At 38.0% G+C, this 22,157-nt stretch overlaps 1 protein-coding gene across 2 annotated transcripts; it reads left to right on the top strand.

Annotated features, from left to right (window-relative positions):
• The first annotated feature begins 258 nt into the window (after positions 1-258).
• DEK (DEK proto-oncogene) lies at positions 259-21,688 on the top strand. Of its 2 annotated transcripts, none has more exons than XM_076330617.1 (11): positions 259-456; positions 2,325-2,471; positions 4,228-4,329; positions 4,841-4,950; positions 7,648-7,742; positions 10,569-10,689; positions 11,869-12,051; positions 15,163-15,295; positions 17,621-17,769; positions 19,081-19,149; positions 21,077-21,688. In XM_076330617.1, exons 2-11 carry the CDS (start codon positions 2,336-2,338, stop codon positions 21,095-21,097), a joined length of 1,119 nt encoding a protein of 372 aa, XP_076186732.1. In that variant the 5' UTR covers positions 259-456; positions 2,325-2,335; the 3' UTR covers positions 21,098-21,688. The 2 variants fall into 2 exon arrangements, with proteins under 2 accessions (XP_076186732.1, XP_076186733.1); XM_076330618.1 differs by having other exon boundaries at positions 260-456; positions 20,090-21,688.
• Positions 21,689-22,157: the final 469 nt, after the last annotated feature.

Raw genomic sequence — 22,157 nt, 5'->3', positions numbered from 1 at the left:
GCCGCGCGCTGCCTCCCCCCGCTGCGCGCGGCCTGACGTCACCGCAGGCGGCACTGGCAAGCAAGCAAGCAGGCGGGCGGGCGCACGTTACGCACATCCACACACCCCGCCACAACAGCCCTCCCTGCGCGCGCACCCTCCCCTCCCCTGCGGCCGCCTCCCCGCGCCGGCCGGGCTGCGGGCGCTGATTGGCCGCCGCCTTCCCGCTTCCTTCTCCCCGTCCGAGAACCCGCCATTTTGAAAACCTTGTTGATTCCGGGAGAGGGAGAGTGACCGACCGCGGGACGCGGAGCGCGCGCCTCGGGCGGGCGGGTGTGTGTGTCGCTGTGCGCCGGGGTGCCCGGCCCCGCCCCCTCCCCCCGCCCTCTCCCTGTCTCCGGTAACTGTCGCCTCCAGCTGCCGTTGCTGTCGCAGCCGCGCCCGAAGAAGGAGCCAGAAGCCGGGGCTCGAGCTGAGGTGGGTCCTGCCGCCATGGCCGTAACGGCGCCCGAGAGCGCGCTCCCGCCTCTCCCCCTCCCGCCTCGCCGCGGCTGGGGCGGCCCAGGGGAAATGAAACGGGGCCGCTGCGCCGCTGGGCTCCTGTCCCGCCGGGGGGACGCCGTGTGCCGGGGGCGGTTGTCACCGACCCGCCGGCGCCGCGGAGGCTGCCTCCCTCCCAGGCCTCCGCGGGGCGGCGGGCTGCGTTTTCCGCCGGAGGTGTTTCCTGGGCGCTCTGTCCTGCCCTACGGCCCGGTGGCGGGAGGGGGGCGGAACGGTCTCGCTGCCTGCTGGTTCGGGGAGGGGGATGGTGCTCCTCCCGCCGCCCTTCTCCTTGGCCGCCGGCTCCTCCGGGCGCTACCCATCGTCGTTTCGCTTTCCCCGGCCTCCGGCTCGCAAGTCGGGAAGGGGGCAGGTGGCGAGTCCGTGTCTGAAAAGTCCTGGACGAGGGTGGGAGGTGCTGTTGTGCACGAGTATCCTTTTCGGGGCGGCTTGCGAGATACCCTTTCTCGGCCGAAAATACCCCCGACTTAAGTCGTCCTAAAGGTGGATCCCAGTACCCTTTTTCTCTAAGCAAGTCGTCCTCACGGACCTGGTTGCTGAAAAGCTGAAGTCTCTTACTTTCCTATTCCCCTTCTGCTCCCGTTGAAAGGGAGAAAGACGACATGTAGTACTTCGCTTGGGCGGACAAGTAAAACTCAGAGAGTAACGTCGTGAAAAAGTCGGATTACTTTTCCGTGCCAAGTGAAATACTGGTAGTAATACCCTGAAAGAGATTTTTTTTTTTTTTTTCCCCAGTGATTTAGCAAGGAGTAGTAAACTTTCTTTTTCCCTGACTTGATAATATAACTCATGTTTTCTGTCATTTGGAGTGCTGCTGTTCCCTGGCACCTGCTAATATTGCATATAAGCAGTTGATTTCATTGTTGTTTATTGAGTCTGACCTTTTGCAGGTAATATTGGCTTTAATATTGGAAAAAGAAAATGGTTAATCGTGATATTTTTTGCACAAGGGCTTATACAACTGATGCTGTATTTTGTTGCAGATCAGTAAACAGTGAAAGATTTTGAAAGCTAGGTTTTTTCTAAAATGAACAGATATGGTTATCTTCCTTTGTTAGATAGAGATTCCCTGACAGTAGGGAAATGGTACTTGCCAAAGTGAGATATTTTAATTTTAAAGTTAACATTTAAGCCACTTCAAATGCTAAGAAAAGACTCCTCTTAAATATGCTAAGTATGAAGCATTTATTCTTTTTGGTTGTAGATCTGCAGATTAAAAACAAAAAGCATTTTCAAGACCTAAGATATTGCAGCTATTTGAATTCTGAAAGCAGTGTTAACTTTTTCCAAATTGCTTGTAACTTTTATTTTTTATTTTTCTGTTCCCATTTCCCATCTAAATATGTAGCTTGTTTAACTTATTAGGAAACTTGTATGCATAGTTAACCATGATCAGAAATAACTATTTGGTTTGTAATATGGGGCACTAAAATTGTGGTATCTTAAAACGTTACAGTTCTTTAATAGATAACAGCATCAGCTGCTTTGAGTGGGTGTTTCCGAATGCTTCACAAAGCAAGCTTGAAGACTTGTGTGTGGAAAGAATTGATAACCTTTTAAACTGTTCTTAACCAGGCTAGTTGCAGAATGGATGGCAACTCCTGAAAAATTCTGTGTTGTGTGTATGTAGAATACTTTAATGTCTTAAAGAATGTGAACAATCACAATACAAGCACTATGACATTACTTCTACCATACAAGAAGATTTTTTTAAAAAGCAAGATTCCTGTATTTTTCATGTATAATGCTATATTGAGGATGGTTTCCCTGACGGTTTTTTACAGAACCATACACCATGTCTTCTGTTGTTTCGTCAAAAGAAGATACAATGTCATCTGAAAAAGCAGATGAGAAACAACCTGAAACTGAAAACAAAGCTGAGGAAAGTGATGAAGATGAAGAAGAGGAAGAAGAGGAGGAGGAAGAAAAGGGTATGTGTTTTTCCATTGAATAAGTTGTCCTTTAAAAAATACCAAGCTTACTGAATGCAGTCTCCTGTGATCTCAGCTAATTGTACAATTATTGTTTAGGAGATTCCAGGGTACATCTATCTCATGGGTCATAAATCGCTTCCCAGTAAACTATAACAGGCAACATTAGAAACAGCGATACTCACGTTCCTCAGGAAAGATTGAAGGAATTGCCAGCATCCTGGATTCCTACGCCAGGGTTTTTTTTGTGGTGGTGGTGTTGTATAAACTACTAGATGATTATAAGAGGTAGTGTCCTTTATCAAATTATTTGTATAAAAATGCATATCCAAAAGAGAATCCTTTTTTGCCAGTAACACTCTGATGTGATCCATGTTTTCAAAAGAGAGAAACTTGAAAAATCTGTGCAGTAGCTTTGGAAACAATACAGATGTCTTTGCTTAATTGCTGTGAATTAATTTACTGGGTACCAAAATTTAATTATATTGGAGGGGGGATATTCCATTTGACTAATTTTGTCAGTAAAAATCATGGAGATTTAGGATGAGCAAGCAAGGCAGATTTTGTGCTGTGGCATGTAATTGAAGAGGGTAGTCAAGGAATACAAGATGTGATGAAGGAACTACTATGCAAAGATGTTAATTTCCATCATGAAATCTCTAGGCACCTGTTTTGCAAATGAAAGCATCCATGGAAATAGAGCTGCAGTAAGGCACAGTGAAAAGCAAGTCACTGATGGTCTTAGATTCTTAAAAGAGCTGAAGTTTGTCTTTAGGAAAAGTAGTAGAAAGAAAAGAGATTATCCTGTTTGGGAAACTAGAGTAATTAGAATTAGATTTCTAGAAACAACTGTTTCTTGTGTACACACAAGTATGTTTTGCTCTGTTTTCATCAGATACATATCCAGTTTTGATTACGTTCATACAGATTTTGAAGCTGCTTTCAGATGTTAAAGCCAGGATAGCCCATCTGTTTAGCACTAAGGATAGCTTGATTTGAGGTCAACTATTTTAGTATGAAATGTTTAGGTGAAGCTGACATGGTATCATTAAAGTAGTGATGTGCAATGTATACATAAAACAATCTAAATGTATTCATTACTAAGCAGTACCAGAATTACTGGGAATAGTATTCTTGTAGTATTTGTGACACTCATGTCATGCCCTGCAGAGTGCCACACTGCGTAGCCCTGTGAGGTGTTGTACACTCCCACTGTGTTTGTGCTTCTGCCTCTTCTGCTGATATGCGTGGGTCCTCCAGTCCAGTAGTGGGAAGAGAAAGTGTCTGCAGCTATGCTGGACTCTCCTTTTGCCCATCTGGTGGTAGTATTCTCCCCGAGACAGCTAAAGCAGAGCTGTGCGTGTAGGGGCTGGGGCATCCCAGAAGGAGACTATGCAAACAATGTGAGTTCTGTACCTCAGAAAGGCAGTGAAGGGAGAGAAGGATGGGTTTCTGAAAATGCGTAGTGCTGCAATCTCCATCGTGGGGTGAAGTGCCCTTTAGGAAATGCCCAGTCTTGTCTTCAAAGTTAAGTTGGATGCAGGATTGTGGTTAAGAACTAGAGACTCCAATATACAGCTCCATAGAATCTCATTGATCTATTAGCCAAAGTTTTGAAAGTGTCATAGTATCTGGTTATACCATTATCCATTTTTGGTTTGCCATTTCAAAGATTCAGTGTTGTATTGCCTGTCACTACAGTCGAATCTGCTCATGTAATGAAAAACATTGTGTTTAAGGAAGCTGTCTTTTGCAGAAAAGAGTCTCATTGTTGAAGGAAAAAGGGAGAAAAAGAAGGTAGACCGACTGACCATGCAAGTGTCCTCGTTGCAAAAGGAACCTTTTACAATTACACCAGGTAAGCTTGTCCTCTCGCATAAGAATTGTGAGTGTTGGGAACAATAATGAAACCTCTTAAAAGATCAGATTATTAGTTTGTTGTAGATGAGACGTAACTTAAGAGTCATGATCCATTTCAAAATAGTAAGGCTATTAGAATTATATGAAAACCCTCTTTTATTCTGTAGCATCAATTTAAACCATAAAAGTTGTATAATGTTTAAACTTACCTGGAACAGGATCTTCAGTACCTAGCCACCACTAACAAAGGCAGGAGCAGCTAGAATAAAAAGAAATGCCAAGTCCGTGTACCCTGGTCTAGGTAGTATCAAGTAAGGAATATAAAGAGACTGTCGTGATGCCTAATTGATAGGAAAAGGCCTGCTTCATGTTTGACCTATTATAATGTCTGATGCTATTTTGAGATAATAACTTCTTTGATTTTTTAAAAAACAGTAGATATTTGAAGTTATAAACACATAGGTAAATATGAATGTGATGAATTGCATAATTGATTTTAACTGTTTCAGGAAAAGGGCAAAAACTCTGTGAAATTGAAAGGATACAATTCTTTCTGAGTAAAAAGAAGACAGATGAACTTAGGAACCTGCACAAGCTCCTCTACAACAGGCCAGGCACTGTAAGAACTTAAAATCAATCTTGTGTACCTATTAGTTCTCATGCATAGTGAAAATGTTTGTAGTATAGTTTTTTACATTTGCACGTATGGATCTACTTAAGTGTCATTTATTACAAACTACTTAGAAGATTAATATTGCAGGACCAGCTGAGCAAGCCCATAATTTTTCTAACTCCTGTAAACTACTCTCCCTATAAAAATCCTATGGAAAGGTGTACTGAATTGTAAGTCTATGTGAATATAGATTTTTTTTTAAAAATTTTTTTTTTAATGGGGGGAGGGGTGGTTTACCTTATGAGGATGAGTTGGAAATAATTTATGGTTCACATGCTAAAAGCTGCTGACGTGCGGATTACAGTCAAAATACTCCATGTAGTTATTTTGTTCGACATAGCTTTTTCTTAGTACTTCTATTTCTTTTATGTTTGAAAGCTGTTAGTGGGTTGCTACATTGCTACTTCCCTAGTCATTTTCTCCTTTAGTTTGCACAAAGCAGTAGGAAGTAAAACTACATTATACGTAAAAGTTTAATAGTGATTTTTGTCACATTTATCCAAGACAATTAAAAAATTAGTTAAAAACTGATATGCTCGCTTTTGTATTTAAGGACGAAACTTAAAGAAAATATAATAGCAAATCTTTCTTGGAGCCCTTTATGTATCAGTGACCATGCCTTAAATTTCAGAGTAAATATGACCCATTTTCCTTGCTAATAGAGATAAAATGGACTTAGAGAAATTAAGGCAGATTAAATTTTACTATTTCAATACACTTATATTTATAGGAATTTGTTTTTAATCTCTTTGTATTTTGGAAACTTGAACAGCTAGCACAGAAACCAGGAACTGAATAGTACTAGTACAGATACATTCTAGCTGTAATATCTCAGACTACTGCTACAAATGCAGTGCTTGTTTCAATGGTAGAGAAAGATCTGTTGCCTGAAGTATTCGGAAAAAGACCAGCATGTATTCATTAAAACCTACCTCTGTGAATTATGCTATTTATTCAGTGTGGCAATAAACCAGACTAGAGAATTTCTGACTTGGTGTGTACAGAGTTTTGCAAACTTTTGGGTTGTCCTGCAGTAGAATTTAATTGTTTGATAGGAAAGGTACAATGACAGAACCCTGTAACTTTCTGATTTAACTAGCTTTACCGTGGAAGTCATCAGACTACATCCATTTACCCTTCATGAAACCAGTAACACTTTTCTACCGTCTTTGGGTGGAGGTACTGGGATACCATTACCTCAGAGTCCATCTTTCCTACTTTACATTGCAGATCTGAGACATAACTGATTGAAGAGACTGTATTGTTTATTGATTATGCAACACACTGCTAAGAAACTAACAACTGAATGATACTGTTATTATTAAATCAATTATTAATAAATAATCTAATCAACTGACACGTGTTCGCAGTTTCATAATTATGTGCAAATGATATAACTGTAATTTAACACTCAAGTCATACTGATTAGGCACAATTGCTATTGAAATACAGCTGTCGCCCTTCCCTCCCACACCACTTACTTGGTTGCAACTCCACCCCCTTTTGCTCTGCTCTCCAACATTTAGTCTTTTGGACATAGACTTGTTGGAGAGTCTAGCTGGATTGCTGCAGTGTCCCAGTGGTTTGAGTTCAAAGATATGAGAATATATTTATTTGCTTCAAAATACGTTCAGTTTGGAAATATATCAGTATGGTTTCATCCAAAACTATATTTACTCAGAATTGTTGGGAGCTCAGAATGCTGTTTAATATAGTGAAGATCAGATGTTGTCTTGTATGCACATTCTGTATGTGCTTTGGATCATAATTAACATTTTTTATAAAACATGCCAATACCATCTGCAAATTTTCTTTAGGTGCTGGACAAAGATAATTACCTTTGGAAAAGGAACTTAGCTTTGGTAAAACTATATAAACTAATGGAGAAATACCAGGAACAAAATTTGTAGAACTATTGAAAGTGAGTTCAAATTATTCTTGATAGTGTTATAAAGATCTCGGAAGAATAACAGCTTTGGGATGTTTTTTAACTTATTTTTCGGTAAAAGGAGATGGAGTGAAAACAAAGAACTTAAATATATTGGGATCTTGATGGGAGCAATTTTCCCATTATAAGCGCTGTCGCAATGAAAGTTCAACCCTGTTTAGACTGCAGGTATAACGGTAGAAGTTGTAAATTGGGTAGTATGTAAATGCAAAAATTGGTCATGCTAAAGAAAAGGTTCAAAAGTACAATCATGGTCCTACGTAAGACTTTAGAAAAGCAAATAAAGTAAATCTGCTTTAGCAGATTATATAGTAAAAATAAAATGCACTATTCCGTAACAAATGACATGGCACAAAGCATGCAACAGGCTTCATATGATCGTAGTTGTGCAAACCTGTAAATAACTATGCAGTACATTCTAAACAAGCTTGAAATGGCAGGTGATTTTTACCGGGTAAGTTTTTAAAAAGAATTAAAAGTACCAAGATCACAAGAACTTAATTGTTGTAGTTCGGCTATCATGAGATAAATAAAGGTATAATCCATGTAGATTATAACTTAAAGGCTATAACTTTTTGTCAACAGAAAGCTAACTGCTAGAATAGATTTTTCTTGTATGAAAAGTTAACAAATGTAATTGAATGAAATCTTTTAAACTACTTGCAATGGAAAGTAATCTGTGTGTTCTGTTCTAGGTTGCTTCCCTAAAGAAGAATGTGGGTCAGTTCAGCGGGTTCCCATTTGAAAAAGGAAGTGACCAATACAAAAAGAAGGAAGAAATGTTAAAAAAGTAATGATCTGTATTGCTACTTAAAATAGCTTGACTCATGCTATACACTCCTTTTTATTTTTGAAATTTTACTTCAGATTAAACTTAAAGCTGAGTGGCTGTTTCCTAGAGCTCTGTGATCTGTTGCTGAGCTCAGTTTGATCACACAAACTGATCTCTTAAGACAACTTGCAATGTATTAAAAAGAGTTAAATCGTGAACATTTTATTCACAATTCCTACAGTCCTGGCTTTAACTATTGCATGTTAACTAGCAGATTCTTCTGCCAAGTGAGAGGAAAACTTTATTTCCCCAGGGCAAGCAGTGTTGTGGATACATTGTGCTCTATTCACGGTGCAAACTTGCATCCTTCTATGCCTCAAAACCCTCCTCCTTCAGAATCAAAGCCACTTCTGCTTATTGTATATTAAACATACAGTCTTATTCCTAGAATTGCTGTAGCAACTAGTCTTAACAATTTTTTCTTTTTTTTTTTCTTTTTTACTGTCTCGCCATATAAGCTGCTTCTCTATTAACAGGAGAAGCTGCTGCAGCTTGAGTTTGACTGGATTGAAAGGGTTTAAAAATGCCCTTGCATATTTGTGCAGCTAGTTGTAACACGTGAAAGAACTAATAACTTTACACAATTGATTCTAAATTGTTTTTTTTAGTGTCAGTTTATTGATAGTGGGAAGGCTTCCAGAATTTGGAATTTGCAAATCTTCCTTCCTCAGATATGCAGTTTTCTAGGAATAGGGTTTCTCAAACACATGTGAATCTACAAGACAAACTCTGCCTCAGGATGGGAATTTTGACCATTTCCCACAGGTTTAATTGGATAATGTTTCCCCTTACCTGCAAAAGGTCACAAAATAAAGTATTTTTGCACATTTTTTTCATATTTTCCATATGAAAGAAGTGCTAGTTAAGTTTTGTTACACTTCAGTCTTCAGCAAATATTCTGAAAACTGGTTGCATTGCCACTCATATCAAGGTACTGAGCCCTATGTGCTTGTGTTACTGTGGTAAGTTCTGCTGCTCTTCATAGCTATGTATGAAACACTGCTGATTAGATTATTAATTTATTCTGACTACGTGATTGATTTCTGCCCACACTGTACACTTGCATGTCATCATGTTTTAACAGTATTGAACAAGATCAACAAAGGACAAAATTTATTTTGCAGAATCTTACTGTTCAGGTTATAAACTAAAAAGAATTAGGATTGAGGTTGCTGTGTGGATTAGAGTTCTTGGATTTTGTAAGTGAAAACTACTTCCTATGGAAGTTACTGACTCAAAACTTGTGTGCACTTGTTTATTCCACACTTGAACTGCATTTTAATACTTAGTACATTATGTTTGCTGTTACCTGCAGGTGTACCTTCAAAGCATTAAAAATATGAAAGTATTTGGGAGGCGATATTTATTCTTTGTATATATTATTTCTAACCTAAGTTAAAATACAAGGACAAATGCCGTGTGTAACGCAAGTCATAAGGAATTTTAGTTAAAGCAGCAGTAGAACCATAAAATCCTATATTCAGTAGACAAGGTCTTGAAAGTTTGAAACTTCAATGCTGTGCAGTTTTTAAATCTGTTAACAAGTTACGTGGTTTTAACTCTATAGTACTATTGTCTTTTAAAATGTAAGAGACTGACTTTTGATTCTGCAGGAATACCTTACAAGTGTTCAGTGTATCCCCGAAAGCTAAACAGGACAGCCCTCCCTATGTTAAGATTGCACAGGTTTTTTTATAAACTTGTCTAGAAAAATGATTGAAAGATTTGACTTCATCATTGGAAGGATGGTGGATGAACTGTACTTTGAGCCAGGGAGATGCACCAAACCAGTTAAGATTTCCTGTTCCCATGCCCTAAAACATGGGAGAACAAAGTTCTTCCCCCTTAAAAGTCTGTGAGTTTAAAGGGACAGTCTGAAATTAAATGCTACTTTAGAGAAGTTGCAGGCCACCGTGAAATAGTTGCACTGACTTTTTAAATAAACAACGAAAAATAAGTTTCCTTTGACTTTGATTACCAGAAATAGCTGTTAAACTTGTGAAAAATGGTCAGACAATGAAATCCACTTTCCAGGCAGCATTGTACAAAATGAGCGAAGAGGAAAGCATAAACATTTGAAGGGAGGTAACAGAATGGGGGGGGGAGGGGAGGGGGGCTTTTTTGTGTGTTGTGTTTTGTTTGGGGTGGTGAGGTTTTTTGTTTGTTTTTAAATCTCACTAAGCTTGCATTCTGATGTCATACCCGCACAGGATTTGACTCTTTCTTTCCACTTTTTTCAATACCGGTGGGACAAATGATAAAGTGGGACAATTGGTTCAAGATCCTGTTGGAGTAAAGGGGGTGGATGTCAGAGTTTCTCTTAACCTTCTATCTTCATCAGAGGTACTTCTGTAAAGGGGTAAGGAACCAGAGAAAATAAAGGGAGACACCCTGCCCCCTTAGAGTTCAAGTCTTGTACCCACTGGATTTATTTTCCAAGATTGATTCTTTCCAATGTGGTAGATTAGGAGAGATTCTGGGGAAGATTTTTTTACTAAGCTTTTATAACTTTTTTTTATATATCTTACTTTACACACACGCGGATTTGGGATTTTTTTGTTTTATTTTGCTTTATGTAATATGGTGGTGGTTCTTTGCTTAACTATAGATAAGACTGGAAATGTAGTTAAGTGTATATATTCATGTCTATTGTCAGGTTGCAGACACAAACCAGATAGCAGCTTCTAGCAGTCAAATGTTGACTGATTGTTTAGGATGTGATACTGAATCTTTTTTTCTTTTTTTCCTTTTTTTTTTTCTTCCCCCCCCCCCCCCCCCCCCCAGATTTAGAAATGCAATGTTGAAAAGTATCTGTGAAGTTCTCGACTTGGAAAGATCAGGAGTTAATAGTGAGCTGGTAACCAGAATCTTAAACTTCTTAATGCACCCAAAATCTTCAGGCAAGGTGAGATGCAGGTTGTTATGCTTGCTTTTATAGCTCTGTTCTGATGAAAAAATGTAGCTGTCTCTATTCCTTATTATTTGCTTGTTACCAGCGGTGATACAGTTACTGTTCTAACTTCCTGAAGTAGCAATGGCTTCTTGAAAGAGAGTAGCTCTTCTGCAGGCATCCATAATGGGGTGAGGACTTAGATAGAAACTATATGCTTACATGTATGTGCATGTGTTACACATTGTTAGTGCACAAAAGTGTATGTGGTCAACACATGAAGCTAATTAGAGATACCCATACCCAAATACCATAAATAGCTTCTGCTTTGTGGGTGAATGGAGGGGAATGGAGGGCAATAGACATATTATGTGGGCAGGAAAGAAAAAAAAGAAAAAGGTGTCAGAGCAAGGAAATAAAACATGAAAGGACAGGAAAATAAGCTGTCAGATGTTACCTGGGTATGCTATAAGTTGACATGTGTATGTGATCACATTTGGTCATCACAAAATGGAATTTGTTGTAAGGCTATGAAAACTTGCTTTAACTAGTATATGCTAGTGCACTAGATTCAGCTGCCAAGACTACTAAACTCTATTATTAATCTTCTTGGCTTTCAGTTTTTAATCTAAAAGTAATACTTAAATAGTTAGACTGTTTCTCAGGAAATTAAACTTATTCCCAGCAAACACTGGTAAGTGATGTGAAGAAGGAGTCTGCATGCTGCCTTAGGGACATTGGTACTGAGTGACAACAAAATGCAGTTTTGCATGAGACGTGACAGAATTCCTGCCTTTAAGTCTTCTGAAGAGTTGTCAGCTAATTTGTTACCAGAAGAAAAAGCTTGCTTTTATGGGTTGGGAGGGCATAGGTAGGTAAAAGGTTCCTTCTAGATTGTTCTTTCTTGCTTCCCTAACCCCAACCTTTGAAGACTTGTTTGGTTAGGGGAGTGGAAGAGGTGCTTAGCTTAGAACTGAAATTTCATTTTACTCAGCTCCTTCTCTGTAATGAATTTCTGCTTACCGCAAAATGTTACGGCTGAAGTGTAGTACATAAAATAGTCCTGATTTTTGTTATCAAGTCTTAGAGACCTCTATATTTGTTTACTGTTCTTTCATGTGATTTGAAGGAGTTCGTATTTTTAAAATTCACTTTTGTATTCCTACTTGGGTAACACACATCCCTGTCTCTCAGCCATTGCCAAAGTCCAAAAAAACACCAAGCAAAGGTGGCAAAAAAGAACGCAGTAGCACTGGAACAACAAGAAAAGCAAAACGCACCAAGTGCCCAGAGATCTTGTCAGATGAATCCAGTAGTGAAGAAGATGAAAAGAAGGAAAAGGATGACTCTTCAGAAGAAAAAGAAAGTGAAGATGAGGTAATGAGGTTTTTTTGTTTGTTTTTCAACATAGGGCTAAAAACATTTGTCTGCAGTTTGTCATTATGTGGTTGTTATTGATTGGTAATTCTTGGAACATGCAGAGTTGGGGGGTAAGTGATGTCTAACTGGATGAATGGTTTGAAAGAAAAGGGAACACATCTGCAATTTATAAGAGATTTTCATAATTTCTTAGTGCATTAAAGTTAGAGAATCGATAAGATAAGAGGCGAAGGTTCTGATTCTTGGATGTGTATATGCACCTTATAAAACCATTTGCTATATGTCATCTTGGGGCGGCCAGGTTTTCAGACATAATTGATTGCATTTCTTGTATGATCTTGTGATGACTTTATTAATGTAATTTCATAAAAATTCCCTCTATCTATCTTTTTTCTGTGTAGGGTTTGATTGGATACCTAGGACTCAACTTTTAATTCAGTAGAGGTCCCTGACCTACCCGACTGCATTGTTTTTGGATCTTGGTTCCATATTTCTCCTGGATTTTATGTCCTAATCTCTCTTTCAGGGTTCTGTGTCTTGGATCGCAAAGATAAAGTGAGCAACATAGTAAGCAGCCTTACAAAGATCCCTGCAAGCTCCAAAGTGTTCTCATCTCACTGTATTTTCTGTTCTTTGTTTTCTTTGAAACTTCTTTTAGCCTTGCATAGTAAGAGAGAAATGAGATGAACTTTGTATTTAAATGCAAAATACCTTTCCCTGTGTATTCCCTTTCAGTCCTGTACTTATTCACAGAATAGACACAAAACATGGAGGGCCAGTACAAGTGTACAGCTGATTTGTGTACAAAGTGCACACTGATTTGTTCGTATGCCTGAAGCCTGGAAAAAAAGAAATGAAAAGGAGCTACAAGCTCCATCTTATCCTGTGTTAGATGGGACTGCCTTTTTAGCCTTAATCAGAGCCCTGCAACAAACAGCAATTAGTCGACTGTTGGTGTCCAAGGAAATTCTTTATGTGAGCTATGGAACCTTTGGCTGTAATGCAAGACCATTATTTACTTGGGTTACATTCTGTCTATTGCAGTGGAAGTGTGACAGGCTGCTAACTAAATAGTTTGAGCTATAGAAAATAGTAACAAAAATCTTTTGTTGAAAGGCCAATTTATGTAACTTTAACAGTTTATTTTGTCACTGTCATTTTGATAGGTGTTATTTTTAATTTAAAAAGATGGTTCAAGGAAATTCCCCATGCCTCCATGAAACAAACTTAATTCTTAGTTTGCCTTTTTCTTTCCCCACAAATGGCAAATTGAAGGAGGGCTGAAATGCTAAAAGTTAATTTTGTATTTGTTCATCTCTTCAGCAATACAGTCTTCCTACTGCAAGGGGAGGAATATCGCTTTCAGAGGCAGGAGTTGTCTTTTAGAAGATTTTTCAAGAACTCGGTTATTTAAAAAAAAACAAAAAACAAAACCCCCCAAAAAAACCCAAAAACAAAACACCACAAAAAACCCACAACCCGAACAAACAAAAAAACCTCACAGTAAATCCCATTGATCTAAGTGGGTCTTCTTTGCCTCCTTTCAGAAGGTGGGAGTTAGGTATGTCTGCCAGGCAATAGTTGAGTCGACTGAAGTCTTCGGAAACTGAAGTTGACTTGCATGGAGTAAAATCTTAATTATTACAAAAACACTAGTACGTTAAATTAGTTTGAATATAGGAAATGGTGAAATGGAAAATGTCTGCATTTGCACAGCTTTAAGATTGCAGCATTTAAAAAAAAAAAAAAGTTAGGTTTATGACACCCTTTAACATACTACAGGTGGAAGGATGTAGGCAGCATATCTGCTTTGCTGCCCCAGCTCCATTAGAATCTTAGGCATGGAGTGGCTGGAATAGATTGTCCTCAGAGTTGCGTGTCGCTCTTGATTGCAACTCTTTCTTTAAACAATACAAACGAACAAAAAAATCTTACAGTTACCTGGAAGCAAAACATATCTGAAATATTTTTGTGTGCTGGGGGAGCATAATTTTATAAAAAACTGAAATGTGAGTGCCAGGTTTAACTTCTGACTTTGTGGCTGGTGATGGAGCTTTAGCAGAAACTCGAAAGCTGAAAAGTTAGAAACTACAAACATTTATTTAGAAATTGGGCGATCCTTGAGTGTATTTTCTGAATTTCAACAGTGAAAGTCTTTATCCTTCATTTAACGCTGCAGAGCAACTGCAACTATAACTGAGCAAGGCAATATAAATAAATATAATCTGGTTTATTAAACACTAGTTTCATGACTTGCACCAGGTACTAACAGGAGAAGCAGTTAAAAGTTATGAACTAGTCTTAATTGTTTAGATGTGATAGTTTGCTCAGTTGACTACACTGCCATTTTAAATATAAATTAGAATTATGAATTTAGTAACTACTGTTAGCTAATTTGTTTTGTTTCATGTTGTTCTTTCTCTGAAGTATAGTTTATTCCTGGTCAGTGTTCCATGTTTGTTTCTGTGAGGAAAGTTTTCAGCCGTGTCAGAAGTACTATCTAAAGGTTTTGTGTGTTTAAACACACACATAATTTGTGCCAAAAATGCAGTGCACTGATATGTGTATAGTGTATGTATTTATGTTCTCAATTTCTTCTGTTGATGCTAACTTAATGCAGTAACTTTTGGGTTTACTAGTCACAATAATTGGTCAAGTTATAGATTAGCTAATATAGTTCTCAACTAGTGCAAAAAGAATTAGCTGCGTGTAGTCTTAGAGAGCTATAGCATCTACAAGTAATTGAATACGACATACCATGTCCTTTTTTAAAGGAACATCTTAAAAGTGATTTTATAAGCTGATTATAAGTAATTATGAATGGAAAGTTGTAGCACAACCAAACTACTAGTATCATCAAAAAGTTCTAACTGTTTGAGCTTAAGAGTCCATGTAGAAGGACAATGTGAAATTTAAAAGAATGTAGGAATACTCTTTGTGGACATATTCCCCCTGTGGTATAAGGGTAGAGATTGCTAGTCAAATATAGTAATTAAATGTGCTGATTTAGTTTGTATTGACAGAAAGGATAATTTCCATTGTGGAAAAGGGGTACAGATTGTTCGGGTAGAAACCATCATTTTAATCTTCTGTTTTTCTTCTTTATAGCCCCCTAGAAAAGCATCTAAAAGAGAAAAATCTAAAAAGGTGACTACCAAAACCAAGAAAGCTGTGAAGGGTGCAAATGTCAAGAAGGCAGATAGCAGCACTACTAAAAAAAATCAGAACAGTTCTAGAAAAGGTAAATGCTTTATATCTTTCATCATACGTTGTCTTGTAGTTTAACTGGGCTGCTTATTAGAAAGCAAGCTTTTGCACCTAATTGTGAAAGAAAATAGAATTTTGTGAATTGTTGGCTTGCTACTTGATGTTTCTTTCCTTGCAACAGTAATTAAAAAAAAAAAGTTCCTGATTTGGGTATACTTTATGTAATTTCTATGTGTACAGATACATACTTTTTATTTGCATATAAACTGAAAGTATCAGCCTAGTTGTCCCTTCTGCTGGAAGAACGTTAGCAAAATTCTGTTGGCGCCTCTATAGGGACTTCACATGAATCTTATAATTGATCCAGTAGTATATATCCCACTGGGTATGTCTTTTGTTCAGCAGCTTGATGTGTTTTTGTTAATATACATACGGGTTCTGCATGTGTCCTGTTGCTATTGGTTTTCTCATATCTGACAATATGCATAAAAGGTATACATACATCAAGTTCCTTAATAGCTGTGTAAAGATTGCAGCAGCGCAGGTGGGGACGGTGGTTTCTTTCTAAGCAGCTTTGCAGAAAAGGACCTGGGTAGGGGCAGATGGTTCTCGCAGACAATGTGTTGAACCCAATTCAGCAGTGTGCCCTTGTGATGAGGAACACTGACAGCACTCTGGGCTGTTTCAGCAAGTGTGTAGCCAGCAGGTTGAGGGAAGTGGTTATTAACCCCCTATTCAGCACTTGTGAGCCTGCCTCGGGAGTGCTGTGTCCAGCTTTGGGCTCCCTGGTGCAAGACAGGCATGGACATACCGGAGCGAGTCCAGTGGAGGGCCACCAAGATGGCCAGGGGGCTGGAGCACACAACGTAGGAGGGGAGGCAGAGAGGGCTGGGCTTCTTCAGCCTTAAGAAGAGACGGATAAAGGGGGATCGTACTGCAGTCTGCAACTACCGAATGGGAGAGTATGGGGAAGGGAGGGCCAGGCTCTGCTTGGAGGTGCATAGCGAGAGGACAGGAGGCAACAGACACAAGCTGCCACCAGGAGGGAAATTGCAGTTACGTGTTAGGGGAAGAAAAGCTTCACCATGAGGGGTGGACACAAAGAAACGGGGCCTGGGGCAGTTGTGGAATCCCCATTGTTGGAGATGTTCAGAACTCAACCAGGCAGGGCCCTGAGCAACCAGCTCCACATTGGCCCTGTTCCAAGTAAGGGCTTAAACCAGATGATCTCCAGAGGTCCTCTCCCACCTTAAATTCTCTGGCACTCTATGAGATAACAGCCATGTCTCTGTCACAATTGTAGTTTGAGTTATTAATGCGGCATATATCCATACTGCAAACGTACTTCATTTAATGCCAGCATCGGCATATGTATGCTATAGCAGAGACATCGGTTCAGATTGATTACCCTGTTTGTCAGTGTGTTAAGGAATGGTTAAGCTCTTAGCCATAGAATTATGCTAAACTTCTTTCATAGCCTTATTTCTCAGCAAACTGGCCTGTGCTGAACTCAATGTATTTTCAGATTGGCTGCTGGCAATACTAATGTGGCTGACTCTGTGTGTGTGTGTGTACACTTTATTTTGTCATCAAAATACATATGTAACTTTTTTAACACATATATGTTTTGCATGTATGTTATGCAACACATTCATAATTTCTTCTTTACTCATACTGCATTTCTGTTTTGAGTGTATGTTTGCAATACAAAAATCAAAATGTTAAGTAGGTCTTTCTGTAAGCTCATTATCTAGATTGTTTGGCATCTGCTCTGAATTTTGTCTTGTTGGCAGTAGAGGAACTGAGTGGATGTTGGAGTCGTTCAGGCTAATTTTTTTGCTGCTGGTAAAAGACTGTAGGAGTGTCCTGTGCCTCTTCACTTAACTTCCTTTATTATTCTCTTCATTTGTTGTCATGGTGTTTCTGATAGCATGATCAGTAATACAGCATTGCAAAATTACAAGATCGTAGTGGGCAGCGCTGCTGGGGGGGAAATCCAAACTCCTTTTTAAAGCAAACAAGTACTTTTTTTTAGGGGCATAATACCTCAATTTAGAATTGCTGTAATAAACCTTTTTTTTTTTTTTTTTGTTTGATAGATTAATCTGTCCCATACTTTCTAGAGTACATATTGACTTGTAAACTGATAGTTCATCAACAATGATGTGGATTCATAAATATATGTAGTACTGATAGCATTAGCTTTGTTTTTAAATGGATGATCTGGCAAGATGTCCATTTTAAGGGAGAATATCTGCATCAGACGTTTGAGGAAAGTTCTGATGCCTTCTGTTTTGGAGGAAGAAAGCAGACAAATTGAAAATCTTGTATTACAATTCCAATTATTCTTCATATTTAGAAAGTGAGTCTGAGGATAGTTCAGATGATGAACCTTTAATTAAAAAACTGAAGAAACCACCCACAGATGAAGAACTGAAGGAAACTGTCAAGAACTTGTTGGCCAATGCAAACTTGGAGGAGGTCACAATGAAACAAATTTGCAAGGAGGTAAGCAAATATGATTTTGCAATCTCTTTTTAGGCAGTGGGTTGTCTGTGAACTGACTTCTGTCATCGTTTCAGAAATGGAGGCTTGCGGTCTGCACAATGGTTCAGAAACAAAGTAGTTTTGTATTGATTTATTTACTTGCCAACAGCTATAACAAGGAGAGCTTTAATCTTAAGATATGCAACACTGATACCCAACATTAGAACAGAAATCTCCAAAGAAAAATTAGCTACATGGAAAGTAGCAGTATTACCTCCAAAACAACTGCCATGTATTAAAGTGAAAGTATTTGAGATGTTGAATGGTGCGGTAGCTTGCTACTGTCAAAAGGGGAGGGCTATGTACTGCTCTCTACATTTCTCCTGCTCACCTTGCTCTTATTCTTCGTACATTCTCTTTATGAGTCCATTCAACTCTCATCTGTCAGCAAAAAATGAATAGTTCTCAGCTGAGTTAGAGTTGAGTCAGTTCAGCAAGGAACTGCCATTAATTGGCAGGACAGGTGCCAGGAAAGGGACCATGTGGCCGGAAAAGGGAAAGGTGGGGAAAAGTGACCAAAACGTAGATAATACTGTTACCTTGACACTTTCTACAGTCAGTTAACTCAAATGTTTGTTTTCCTGGTACTTCCAAGAAGTTGTCTTGAGAAAATTAAATCAAAAGTTACTCTTATGAGAAAACTGTATGTTTATATTCTGTACAAACTTTTTGTCATGTTTATAGTCATTCTAGAAGTCTGAAATTTGGTATACTGAAATAAAATATTCTGCATTGGTTGTCAGTGTTGGCATCTGTTTGTTTGGTCCTTTCTCACCCAGTTAACCAAAGAGGAGTAGTAGAATAGCACTCAAATGTGTTGACTCTTCTATTAGTCACTTGAAAGGATCACATTTTTACTTATTACCAAAAAATAAATAGGCCTTGGGATTTGATGTTTGTTTAGCTTCCTACACTAATGCAGGGGTATCTGACTACTTAGAGAGCACGTAAGACAAAGATTGGAGAATTCTTACTTGTCTGACATGGCAGGCTAGGCATTCCAATTTGTTGATGTGAAAAATTTTATAGTACTAGTTTAGTCAGTGACCAAACACAAAAAAAGACGTATTTAAATATTTATGTCGTCAAAATAAGGACATGAAAATAAGCTTGTCACTTTCCATAATTAACAGAGGGCATTTTGGCAGTTGTCATACTGGAAGTACCACATCAATTTTTGCCTTAATTTCATTTAAGCTCCTTCTATTCATACAATACATTGAATGAAAGTAATTTGAGGTTTGTCTTGTTTTTTTACTTTTTTTTTTTTAGGTGTATGAAAACTATCCTAGTTATGATTTATCTGACAGGAAAGACTTCATTAAAAAAACAGTCAAAGAGGTAAAGACTTTATCATTTAGAAAACATTCTGGGTTGGGTTTTTTTTTTCTTCAGCCTATTAGAAAGTGGCATGGCATCCTGTTACACTACTTTTAATAGCCTCCTGTATAGTATTGGAAGTTTAGTGCTCTGATAAACCTGAACTCTGGCTCTGATTTTTTTTTTTTTCTTTTGTATCCCTCCTTCAAAAATAACCGCTTCAGACTGTATTTTCTTAGCATGCCACTACTTCTGTTATGAATCTTTGGTAAGCAGAACTAAAATTAAAGCTATCATCACTTTTGATGACTTACTCTCTGAATGCTATGCATTTGCTTTAAATTACAGCCTTGGCTGCAAGGTGCACTATAATTCATGCACTGACCACATACATTCATAGGTAACAATGCATGAGATTGTATAAGCTCTGCAGACCTGCAAGCTCTGGCAATGAGAGAAGGCAAAAGAGGATATAGATAGATAGCTTTTCTCTGTATGTGCTCCTGGTAGCACAGTTATAATGTTGCCTTTGAGTTTACTGCACTGAAGATTAGGCCTGCTCTAATGTATTCATGACAAAGGGTTTATTGTCCAGTCTGTGGTTGGTAATTTGTAAGAAAATTTTCAAGTTCAATTGCTTTTGCTTGCCCCAAAACTAAAAATGGAATTAGAGAAGTGAGGTTCACTTAGCGGAGTTACTTTATTAACTTTTCTTTCTCTTGTGGCTTCATTTGCAGATGTTAATATATGGCTATCTAGAAATAGTTGTGTCTATGTGCTGTGCGTACATGTGTCACTATCAGCAAAGGCATAAGAGAGCAATCTGTCTGCTGTAGGGATGTTCTTGGTTTTTTTGTGATAGCAAAAGTAGGGTGTATTTTCTTGATAGTTGATGCAAAAGGAGAGGCTGTATGTAATTGGATTGAGAGAAAGGAGAAAACTAACACACTTCTCATTTCAGTTGATTTCATGATCAGATTTGACTGTGGGAAATGAAGATTCCTGGTTTTATGTTCCCATGGATTTGAAGATCTGATAGGCACCAGCAAAAGGAATGTGTCTTACCCTTGTGGTATTTAGTCAGAGCTGATTCTGCTGATCTAATGTTAAGAGTGTTGATGTAAATTGCTTTATGTATCTTTTTTTTTTAAACAAAACTGCATTTGATGCAGTTTTTAGTTGAACATACTTAAGTTTCGTGCATGGCAATAAATGTTCCCTTTTTTATAGTTTTTGTACATTTTGAATTGCTTTGTATAACTAGATTGATTAGAACCATCGTAGCTTTTTAGTGTGGATTACTAGCTTGCAGGAAATTTTAAAATCAAGTAAGATAAAAGCTGCTTATCTGCACATATACATGCAGAGACTGGAATATTGCAGTATTGATTATAAAGATATTTTGAATACATATCCATTCTGAAAATAACAAGACTTAGTCACATGTTAATGTCTTTTATATTCTGACACATTCTACAGATGCAGAATTATTCTAAATCTAGATTACTGTCTTGCATGTGTAGGCACTGAGAGAACTGTCAAAGCATGGTAACTAATTGGCATATAGATGTTATTTTTGTACTTTTAAAAGGCTTTCTGTTGTGTATATAAAGTTATTTCAGATTTCTTTTGTGCAAATCAGTTTTTTAATCTTGTTATTTTAGGATTTATGACATGAAATGTCAGTGTTCAGCAGTGAGGCCGTGATGAAAAGTGGTATGCAGAAGTTTCATGAAACTGCAAATGAGTTGAGGTTTTACAATGTTTGTCCCATCTTACCTTGTACAGAAACTAAACTGTAGTTTTATACTTAAGCTTTTCAGCATTTAACTTTGTACAAAAGACTACAGATACATTTGTTTCAGTGGCTTGACGTAGTAAATAAAATCCCTCCAAAGGCTACAGGAAAATTTCTAAAGTTCACTTTGCAAAAAATCTTTTACTTTAGTGTCTTGACTTGATGGCCTAGCATCTCAGAAGTGGGTATCCAAGATGCACAGCTGGGAGGCTCGATAGCTTTGGAAGTCCACAATGGGGCTTCTGAATCGGACAGCGCTGACGTGCGTAGTTAAGCTCTCTTCTGTATGGGAAAGCTCTTCTGAACCAGAGCCTTGGTGCCTCAACATGGACAATGGTACTTTTAAGCCTGCAGTCTTGAACTTTGGCCTACAGTTTTTTGGATCAAAGTGAACTCTTTGCATAAATTTTTGTTGTTTAGGTTTCTGTTCTCCATATACCTTGTTGCTAATATGGGAAGTCCTACACTTAAAATCATGAAACTAATAATTGCCAAAGTGTGGGCTGCCATTAATGCCGTGAGCACGGAATCCCTCTGACTGTAGTATTGCTGGAAAGACAAAGCGTATTTTTTTGAATTTTATTACTGTACAGTTGAGAAATAAGGGTTCATAAATGATCTAAATTCTGAAAATGTTCAGCCAGTTAGACTATTAATCTTCACAAACTTTTTAAATTTCTTTGCGTGTAATCATTTATAATACGGCTGAATGTAATGGGGGGTTTTTTTGTATTCAATAAATGTCTTTCACAAAAATGTAAATCAGTTTTGATGATCTAACATTTGCTTAAATGTATAGTAAAAAAAAAAAAATCTATACAGAAACAAGGTTGTTGTCTTTATCTCACTGGTAGAAACTATTCAAGCCTAATTCAGCAGGCTTCTCTACTTTTAAAGATATTATTGCTGAAATGTATGTCCTTGCACCAGAATAAGATTTTATATCTTCTGTGAGGTTGGTGTGTTTTTGTTTTTTTTTTTTTCTCTGAACTATCTTAGCATAAAGAACACTTTTTAATTTGCAATTAAAAACATCAAAAGTTTCCAAGTCCTGCTTAAAAGTGGTAAGTTACTTGTGTCAAGTTTTGTTGGGTTTTTGGATGGATTTTCTACAAATACTTGAACTGCCTTGTGATTTTTACGTAAATATACCAGTCAGTTTTAATTATGTGGGTCAGGAAGTGTTTTTAAGATGAATGACTCCCAAGTATAAACACTTCTTATAGTGTAA

The sequence above is a fragment of the Aptenodytes patagonicus genome, chromosome 2 (genome assembly GCF_965638725.1).
Source record: "Aptenodytes patagonicus chromosome 2, bAptPat1.pri.cur, whole genome shotgun sequence".
Lineage (NCBI taxonomy): Eukaryota > Metazoa > Chordata > Aves > Sphenisciformes > Spheniscidae > Aptenodytes > Aptenodytes patagonicus.
The sequence above is the reverse complement of the archived record's forward strand: the minus strand, read 5'-3'. Positions and strand labels throughout refer to the sequence as shown.